General features: G+C 56.3%; 1 protein-coding gene across 1 annotated transcript in view; it reads right to left on the minus strand.

The window, feature by feature from the left end:
* SKI (v-ski avian sarcoma viral oncogene homolog) overlaps nucleotides 1-10,481 on the minus strand; it is a gene marked incomplete at its 5' end in the record, with an annotated part of 77,264 nt that extends 66,783 nt beyond the window's left edge. The window contains one exon of the mRNA XM_006885932.1: nucleotides 9,552-10,481. Coding sequence (XP_006885994.1) covers nucleotides 9,552-10,481 — 930 coding nt within the window. The remainder of the gene's footprint in view (nucleotides 1-9,551) is intronic.

The raw sequence follows: 10,481 nt of genomic DNA on the forward strand, positions 1-10,481 counted from the left end.
CTTACAGCTTCAAGGCTGTGCTCACCCACAGGGGAAGGGGTGTACTTCCAGAAAAGTGGACATTCACACTGGACGGCCGGGGCTTGAAGAGGTCCCAGACTCACCCACTATCTTTTCCCCAGAGGGGCCAGGTTCCTTTGCAGCGCCCTCCCACCCCCAGTTCAGCATAGCTGCTGGGCAACTGAGCCCCTCATGGCAGAAAAGAGGGCGAGGCACCAGGGGTGTCTGGTGGCAGCATCAGCAAGGAGAAGCTGCTGCCAGGTAAGGAGGACAGGAGCCCACGTGGCTGACCGGCTTCCTTCACAATTACAAAGTGCCAGTCCCACCGGAGAGGAGCCAATGGGGATGTGCTACATCAGTGTGGCCACCAGACCCTCCTGGTCAAAAGACCTGAACCCTCACCCCACTGACAAAATGGTGAGCATTTAGGCCACTTGGAGGTCACTTCCCTCATGCTACGGTCACACTGGCCTGTGAAGGAAAGGCAAGACTGGGGCACTACCTTGGGCATCAAGGTGGGGAAGCAAGAAAAGCCCAGCACCACAAATGCAGGGGTCTTCAGGAGGGCCAGCATACACATGGGGCCAGGATGCATAGGGCAGGAGACACAGGCCTGTAAAATCCAGCCACCTAGGAAATCACAAAGACCGGAAGTACCAGGGGCTCAGGGCTGGGCAGCAGGAGCTTCAGGATGACAAAATGGCCCATCCAAAGTCGATGTGCAGTCAGATTACTGGACCCAGGCCCACAGGGACCCTGGGGACAAAAGACAAGGAGCCTTCTTCCAAGGACACTGAAGTATCTTCCTCTCAAATCAGCCTTCCAGTATCCCATGCTGACTGGGCAGCAGCTCCCAGGCCACACCTACGCCGCCTGGCCTCCAGCACAGTGCCCGGCCCAGAGACACCCCCACACTGCCTCTCATGGACACCTGTCCTGTCCCCACCTGCTGCTGTAACGTAATGGGATCAGCCTTTCAGTACAGCTCCTCCCGCCTCCTCCCTCAGACAGCCCAGCCCACCAGCAGCAGCATGCCGGTGGCACTGAGTGAGGCCTTGGGGAAAAACACCAAGGGTCCTGTCCTGCGAAGGAGGGGTAGGCTGCCCCTTCATTCCAGTCTCCACCTCAAGAGGTTTCCACACCCTGGCTGCCCCCGGCTCTCCTTCTAGATGTGGGGGTTTAGGGACCTCTGGCTGGCCCTGTCTGAGCAAACATGCTGGTCGTTATTTTTAAGAAGGAAACCAAGATCTCTGGCCCAGTGCGACTGTGAGAAGCCTGCTAACAAAAGTGAGCACCCCAACGAGGTGAAGGACGGTGCCTGCTGGCCTCAAAGGGGGGCTGCGACTAGACCTAGGGCCATGGGCTGTGGCCAGTGACTATGCCACACACATCCACTGGGCCACAGGTTATGAGCCAATGACAATTAACAAGCAGGGACTACCTTGCAGAGGAGGCTCACATCACATGCTGGAGGTGAGGTGAGGTGAGGAACAAGCAAGAGGGACAGGGACACAGGGCTGGAAGTTCTGCCGGGTGTGGGACCCTCACCCAGTGAAAGGTCCTGGTAGGCTGCGACATGGTGCTGGCCTTCCAGCCAGGGCTTGGTTCTCTCTGGCCATTACTGTCAAATACCGTGGGCTGCTTGGCTAGCAAAGGGGGCTTCACTGGCGTTGAGATCCCTCTTCCTGGTCATGGATATACTGTGTTAGAGGCAGGATGTACTCCAGCTCCCCAGCCCCAGGAGAAAACTTCCTCTTCCAAACTGCTCTTTCAGCAGAAAGGAGGTCCCAGATTGTACTAGGGCCGCCGGGCAAGGCTGGGGACCCTGACCCTACAGACTGCCAAGGACAAGGGTCCGTGCCAGCCCAGTCCCCTGTGCTCTCGACAGAGACAATTAGTCCTGCAAGGACACAGCTCTTCCTGCAAGATAGGCAGGTAAGTTGTGTGGGCCACCCACACAACTCTAGAGGTGACCCATGGTCTTGGCCCTGCAAACTCCCACAGTTTTGGACTCCCAACCCATTTCTGGAAGCTTGATCAGTAAGTTCTTTAGTGCAGCTCCCCCATCATAAGGAATGAAACCCCAGCCAAGGGGGTGGGGATGAGGGGACAGTGAGCTGTCACCACACAGTGTTCACATCACCACTGCACCACAGGGCGCAGGCATGGAGCACCTGCCCAAATTCCCAAAGTAGGAATGGCCATCTGGTGCCCTGACCCCAGTCCAGTCTGTATCTGGCTGCCTTTGAGTCCCGAAGGCATCGCCTGCCTGCCTGCTACCAAGGGGACAGTCTCGGGCTCTCTGATGGGGCAGTAAGCTCTATCAGACCCTTTGCCTGAAGCCTCTGCCACTAAGCTCCCCTTTGGTAAGCACCAATGGGCCTGACCGTGGGAAGCCCAGCCTCAGTAAAGGACAGATCCTCTCAGAACAAGGAGAGCAAGCTCAGCAGAACTTGTGCTACGGTCCCCACAAGGCTGCCCCAAGGAGGACTACAGTCTGGAAGACTGAGAACGTGGAGCCCAGCATTCCAATGCTTTGTAAGCACCATAACCAGGTAGACGTGATCAGAAGCTGTACCTGCTCAAACTAGAAGGTACAGAACAGGGCCGGAACCGATAATCCCTAAGGGGCACCCCAATCCCACCTCTGGAAGGTCTTTCAACTTACCCTTTACAAGCCATCAAGATGTGGGAAGTACACACTGTGAAATACTACTCAATTATAAAGAGAAACCAAGGTCGTGACACACAACACAAACAAACTTTGAAGACTGTGTGCCAAAGGTTGTTTGATCTCACGTATGTGAAATAAGCACATAAACAGACAGCAAAGGTGGACACCTGGAGTGGACAGATGAACCCTGGTGGTGTAGTAGTTAAGTCCTTGGCTGCTAACACCAAAGGTCGGCAGTTCAAACTCATCTGCCCGCCAAGTGATAAGGATGTGGCAATCGGCTTTCGCAAAGATTTACAGCCTTACAAGGCGGTGCTGTTTTGTCCTTTAGGGTCCTCGTAAGTTGGAACAGATCAGATAGCAATGGGCTTTTATAAGGAATAGAAAGGAGCAGCTTTTGCCTAAGGGCTACTGAGTTCATAGTGGCAGCGAGACTTGGGAAAAGGTGGCGATGATGGTCATAAAATCTGAAGAAGGTAATCAACATCACCAAACTGTAAGTACAGAAACTGCTGAGACAGCAAGTCACGTGTACAGTCACAGTAAGTTTCTTAAACTCAGAAGAGATAGCTATCATGAAGCATGAACAGACAAGGGCTATGCATGTCTCCAGGGTCACTCACAGGTGTATGCTCAGGGCCCAGGAACTAGGGGCCCACGGAACCAGGTCCTCAGGAATCCGAGACAGGCCCAGCTGTTCACATGGGAGTCAGGACCATTCGTGAGGGGCTCACAGGGGCCTCAGCTTGGGTAGCAGTGCAGAGGCCATGCCAGGTTTTCTAAAGAATGGTGTGTGCCTAGAAGTCATGGGTTGACAGAATTTTTTACATCTGGGTGAGCCAAAGACATGATCAGAGAAGACAAAGATGCCAAATACCAAGACAGGCCTGGGCTGTTCCTACACTCCAGTCTCTCCATTGTGACGCCTGTCCGTAACCTGCTTATTCCTACCACACACACACAGGAGGAGCGCTCAGGGGCACCATGGCCTCGAGGTGAGGCCAGAACAGCACCAACCACACGTTCCTTTGAGGAACAGGAGTCCAGGTGCTCCTATATTTCCTGAGGGCATGTAATTCCAGGGATATCCCCATTTCACTACCATAACCCCTATCCCTGAGTTCTGGTCCTCGGCACCTGGGGTCTGGAACCAGAAGCCTCTGATTATCTCACCAGCTCAGCACAGCTTCAGGCTACCAGATTACTCTTGCAAACTGTTTAGAACCTTCTCTTCTACTCCCAGAAACACAGCACTACTAGCTATCTTGTATCCACTTCCAGAACATACTCGTGTCTTTTGAGCCTCAAGGCTTAGCAAGGTGGCTGAGGCCTACACGTGGCAAGCAGAAGCCCCGTCAGGTCAGGTGACACAAAGCGGGCAGCCAACCCTGGGCAAGACCCCAGGCACCAGATCTAACCTCCGCTGCCATGGACACTGACAGAGACACTGCCTAGAATTGACCTTGTCATGTTTCTCCGATACACCGAAAAAAATTCCCAAATCAGGAGCCAAAACACAAAACAGAGCTGTCCCCACGCCGTTTTCCAATCCCATGATCTCATTTGCCACGAACGATTCCTCCGCAGAGACCCTTGGCCTGCACTCTGGCAGCCAGTCAGCCGGCGAGTCGGGAGGGAAAGAGGCAGGCCACAGCGAAGAAAGTCAGGACTGTTTCTTCTTTTTCTCCTCTTACAAACTTGGGGAGGGGGGGGAATTTTGTCTCTGTATTTTGACTCAAAACAAAGAAACTTTTACAAAACATTTCAGTTGAAACTTGCATAATTCTTCCAGTGGAGAAATCCTCCCTAAACTTTCGCAATCCTTAGAAAGAGACACATTATTACTGCTTGTGTAACAGTCTCCAGGCCACAGAGAGGCCTTGCTGACACCTCCTGCCCAGTCTCGGCTCTCAGACAGTAGGGTGCAGGGCCCCGGAACCACTTCCTCCTCCTGTCCTCCTCCTCATCCTGCCGCCCAGATGCCGGTCAGGAAAGCCCCGCGGGAGCAGGGCTGTGGGGCAGTGTGGAGCGGGCCTGGCGGGGCTGCCCCCACACCAGCTCCAGGCCGGCCTCGCCTGGCCACACTTCCTCGCACCAATATCCTGTCTGCCCTCCCTTCTCAACACTGCAGACAGCCGTGACACTGACTGGCGGGGGAGGTGAGGAAACCAAGACTCCTCCGAGTCAATGACCTGATTCTTCTGTGCTCCGGTCTGACCAGGAGTTCCCAGGGACAGAAAGGGACAGAGATGCGGGCCACTCAGTGGTCCTACTGACCAGGCTGAGGTCTCAGGACCAGGAGGGAATAACAAGGGCAGGGGACCTGACCCTACTCCCCAAGAGGGGTCCGAGAAGCCCGCAGGACAAGCCACAGAAGGATGGACACACTGACAGGCTGTGCCAAAGAGAGATCCAGACGCGGCTCTTATCACCTGCAGGGATGAATCAAGGGAGCCCACAGAAGTGAGCTGCCCAGGTCCAACGGGTATCAAGACATCATGGGGGCACCTGGGCTTCCTCTGCCATCACTTGTGTGTCCACTGGTTGTCTCTGGACACACACAAGCCGCTGCTTTTCCAATTGAAGGAGGAGATTTTGCTGCCCTTTATGCTCCAGACATTCAGTCAGACCCACAAACCCCAACTTTCTGCACTACGGACAATGGCCTCACCCCAAACATCACCCAGCAATACACTCAAACCACCTCTCCAGAGCCAGGGGAGAGAAGAGGTGTTACCTTTCAACCCCACAGAATCCTACAGCAAGACATGCACGGAGCACATCCAGTGCTCTATGAAGATAGTGCAGAACCAGACAGGACCACATGGCTTCTCGTCCAGCTGTTTAGAAGTCACCATCGTAACTAGTAAGAGAACAGCCAAGCAGCCAAATGCAACAGATGTGCATCTAGTGTCACCACACCTGCTGTCACCTGGTACACCTTTTGAGAGAATGTCCTAGAAACAATGTGTCACTCTTGTGTGTGGCGATTTCAGCTGGAAAGAACAAGGTACAGTACATTCAGAGCGGGGCTGGTGAGGTCAGGCCCCCTTTACTCTCCACACTGCAAAGTCTTACTTCTCAGCACAAACGTCTGAGAAAACCAAGGAAAGAGGCACCTGATGGCACATGATGTCACCTCAACATTAAGGATCCTGACAGAACCAGTCAGGGCCATTCTCACTGACCCAGGGACAACAAGGTCGCCAACACTTCGGAACCTACATGAACAGCAGCTTTATGTAAACGCCTCTCTCTCACTGTTATTTCCAAGAACAGTGGTATGGGAAAGAGCGTCTGTATAATAAGCTGAAACAGCCAGAATTCTCTCTGGGATTTGATTATAAGACCATGTTGCGAACAGCAAGCAACAGCAATAAGCGGGCCCCACTTGGGGCCCTCACAAGGGCCAGTGCCACCTTGTCACTCACTGGCTGCCCAGCGAGAAGCCCTGAGGGACAGGGAGGCGAGTCCCAGGCGGCGGGCCAAGCCGGCAGCAGGAACTCCACTGTTGGGGGAAAGCTGTCTCCCTTCTGACTGACAGCAATCTATGCTGCTCAAAATTTAGTCCAATTTAGCTCTGCGACAGACCCGAGAGGCAGGGCTCGAGCCGAGGAGGCAGAGAAGAGGAGGGTGGTTACAGCATGGAGGCTCCTGGCTCTCTGCCCCTGTGTCCTCGGCAGCAAAATGGCACGTCGATGCCCCACCTGTGACATTCAACACACAGACACCCAAAATAAACGGGATTATCACCCACAGCTCCAACTTACTGCATTCCTCAGACATACAAAAGGAAACTGAGGCACAGACTGGACACAAAACTTGCTCTGGGCCACGAGGCCAGTGAGGACAAGCAGCCAGCCCGGACACTGAAGCTGGCCTGTTCGTGACAGGACACTTGCCAGCAGGCCTGCATCCATGAGGCGTGGCAGTCTCTCCTCAGGCCCCCGAGTCTCAGCAGAACCCCAGCAAGCCTCACACTGACCCAGAAGGGGCCCAAGATTGAGGGCAGTAGGCACTTCCTCCTCTCCCCCAGGCCTCTCTGGCCACTGGAGAGACAGCAAGGAAGATGCTAACTCGGTCACCTCGTCGCAGCACTGCTGACAGACTGGGGACCTGGACACCTTCCACCACCGGGGTTTCCGGAATGCTGGGTGCCCCGCCTCCTGCCCTGCCCCACACTGGGGCAACCACAGGAACCACGACTCTGCCACCGGCTGGGCTGGCGGCAAAGACGGATGAACAGATGCGGTTAGCTGCTCAGGGAGATCAGGAAAATCACCCACCTCCCTGTCTGCCAGCTCTGGGCCTGGGCAAAGAGGTTCCAGGGAGGACACGGGGCGGGCCCATACCATAGCCAGCAGCACCCGGAAGCACCACTGGCCCACTCGGATTCTCCCAGACCCAGAGGGGCTGCCGGGGAGCTATACCCCAGCAGGCAGCAGCTACAATGCATTCTTTGTTCCTGCTGGTCCTCCTCTTCTGGAGATCAAAAATATTAAAATAAGAGACAGAGGAAGTGAAAAAATCCAAACTCATTCTGTAAATAGACTGTAAAGAGGCAAGTGGGAGGAGCAGCTGGAAGCAGAGCAGCACTCCAGAACAGACCTAAGGTGGGGGTCCTCCACAGCACACCAGTATGGACTGGAGCCAGAGGTCCTCCAAAGCACCCATGAACCCAAGCAAGGTTCCCTAGCACCCATGAATCCAGGCAAGAGCTCCTCACAATTCCTTCCACAGCAAATGGGTTCTGGGCAGTTAGGTCCACTCTCCACCCTAAAGACCAAGGTCCCTTCCTCACAGAAGTGTCAACAGAGAACAGCATGGACACTGGGAGACTGCGGGGCCCACACACTGCAGAACTCCAAATACAAGGTCTCAGGGCAAGGGAGCAGGCAGCAGCGTGGTCATGAAGACAGGCTGTGCCCACGAGCTCCAAGCTATCCAGGTAAGGAGGTAAAGGGGACAGCAGAGGAGGAGAGAGCGGAGGGCTGTATGGAGCCCAGGCTGAGCATCCTGGCATGCGTGCTAGGGTCGGCCAAAGACCCAGAATAAAAGAGACACACTAGATCACCAGCCAAAGTCACTCTTGCCACACAGGACTAGACTAGAGGCCCCATCCTTTAAGATGATGTCGGCTTTACCACTTGTGAATTTCAGTTTCTTCAAGAAATCCAGTTCCAGAGCAGCAATGGGGGAAACAGAAAAGGAGAAAGGGCTGCCCAGGTGTGAGAAAATGGGTGAGCCTTCCTCTCTGGGACGGGCAGAGGTGGGGAGGCCAGGGCTTCCTCGAGCCACTAGTGCCCAGAGCTAGGGTCGATGCTTCTTCGGTGCTAGGCAACAGGGTGTCTGGGCCTAGGACAGCAGCTGTGACAGAGGCCCTGCTTACAACTCAGCTTGGCCCACAGTAAAGCCCAGGAAACGGAAAGACCACAAACACACAGGGCCTGGAGTCTGACAAAAAAAAAACACACAGACACACCCTGCTAGACAGGATCCTCCCCTCCCACTCTGGAGATAAGTGGCCTAAAAATTATCCTCCAGCAGCATGCTCCTCCCGCTGCACCAACCAGAACACACGACAGTCACTGGCACACCTAGCTACCTCCGAGGCCACAGTGGCCACAAGAGAGGCCCCCAGGTCACTAGGGCAACCATCACCTCAACCCAAACGGAAGGAGGCAGCAGCTCTACTCTGCAGCCTTCACCGACTACCCTCTCCAAGATGCCAGCCAGTGACCACCTGCCGCCACCACGTTGGTCGGGGCCAATAGACACCAGACACACACACAAATGGGCACAAGTGTGCTCGTGCACACACATCTATGCACAGGCACTGCAGCCCCCTCTCAGCCTCGCCCCCACAGCCCCGCCTTCCCTCAGCTCTGACACTCCACTGGAGGGGCGCCCAGAGCAAACCGGGCTGAAGCATCTATTCACAGATTCAGGGGGGGAAAAAAAAGTTTGATGCAATAGCTGAATTAATTAGGCCTCCCAAGAATAGCTGAGCCAGAGCAGCATTCTGTGTGTGCAATTTAACAAGGCTGGATATTGAAGAGGAAAGTTGCACGCGCTGGGAGAGGGCTGACTAAGAAGTCCTGCAGACCTCAAGGGTCGGGCTAGCCGGGGTGGCAGCCGGATCTCTTGGCCTGGGCTGACACAGAGCAGGCCCAGCCAGTGGCGCCATGCCTTTAGTATTTCAAAGGGAAGAGCAAAAAACGAGTGGGGCAAGTCCAAAACAAATCAAGGGCATATTTATGCGACACTGGACACAGAGCTGGGAGCCGCTGGTGCCAACGACTAGGCCTTGAGCCAGGGGCCAAGGACCTCAGCCACGGGGACTCGGGGTGTGTGCTGGCAGCCCAAGGAGACCAGGGCACAGGCCTGGAGTCGCCAAGTCTCGGCCGCCTGCCACTACACCAAACACCTGGCTTTATTTTTGTGTCCATTTCCCAAGCTGCAAACTAGGGGCACTGGTAAACCACTGTTCCCTAACTACAGTGCTATTTGCTGAGGCCGGAGAGGGTGGCCCCCTGGCCGGCCTGGGAAGGGCTTCACCTCCACCCTGTGTCTCAGCCTAACTCCTCACCCTCCAGCCTCCCCCTCGTGGAGGACACGCTGGCCCACTGCAGCCTCCAGTCTTGGGACTGTCCCTATCGGCGTGGGTCTCGGCTGGGCTCTCTCGTCCTGCCGTTGGGGTTCCAAGCCACATAAGGCCTGACTCCTGGGCCCACTGCGGGCCTGACTGCTCCTGTTGCCAGAAGCTAACCGGCACTCCCTTGTTTTTAATTAAAACCAAACCCAACGTGCCGAGTAGGTCCCAAGCCCAAGCGCCCCCACCCCCACCGCCACCCGCAGACAAAGGCCAAGCACTCACCCGGGGCACCCGCCGTTTGTACTTGTTGCCGTAGTCGAACTTCTCCTTGATGTCGTCCAGGCAGCGGCCCAGGCGTGCCTGCTCCTCTTTGCCTGTGTAGTCCTGGCTCAGCAGGATATAGACCCGCCAGTTGGCGGAGTCGAAGCCCCAGTGGCAAGTCCGGTTCTCCAGCGCCTTGTGCGAGTGCACCACGAACTTGTGCGGCGGGAACATGAGGCGGCAGTCGAGGCACTGGATGCAGGCGGCGCTCGGGCTGATGTAGAGCTCGGGCACCAGCAGCCCTTTGCACTTGCCGAAGCACTCGTGGTACACCCTGAAGCTGCGCTCGCTAAGCTCCAGGCCCAGCGCCAGCGCGCCGGTGCCCGGCAGCTCCTTCTTGCAAGGCGGCGGGAAGGCGCCACCGTAGAGCAGCGCGTTGCACAGGCGCTCGGCGTCCGTCTTGGTGATGAGCCCGCACGAGGGCGCCGAGAAGGGCAGGATGCCCATGACTTTGAGGATCTCCAGCTGGTCGGCCGTGCAGCGCGAGCAGTAGATGTGCAGCTCGTCGCACACCGAGTTGATCTGCTGCAGCGAGAAGTCCCGCAGCACCGAGTTGAGGATCTGCGGCAAGCACAGGCGCTTCTCGCCGCCCACCACGAAGCAGGAGATGGTCTCGCCCTCGAGCACGGTCTCGCAGCGCTCGGTGGAGCGGTCCGACGGCATAAAGAAAGGGCCGGGCAGCACGGGCGGCGGCGGCTGGATGGCTGGCAGGTGCAGCACGGGCGGCGGCTCGGCGGCTGCCTGCACCGCCGCCTGCACCGCGGCCGCGCCCGCCTCCTTGGCGCTTTCCTTCTTGTATACCTCCTGCGCCCAGCGCGCCGAGAACGCGGCCGGGCCACCCAGCGAGCTCATGGAGCTCAAGTGGAACTGCTCCAGCGTCTTCTGCAGCCC

The sequence above is a fragment of the Elephantulus edwardii genome, unplaced genomic scaffold (assembly GCF_000299155.1).
Source record: "Elephantulus edwardii isolate Elephantulus edwardi_28Jun2011 unplaced genomic scaffold, EleEdw1.0 scaffold00045, whole genome shotgun sequence".
NCBI classification, from domain to species: domain Eukaryota; kingdom Metazoa; phylum Chordata; class Mammalia; order Macroscelidea; family Macroscelididae; genus Elephantulus; species Elephantulus edwardii.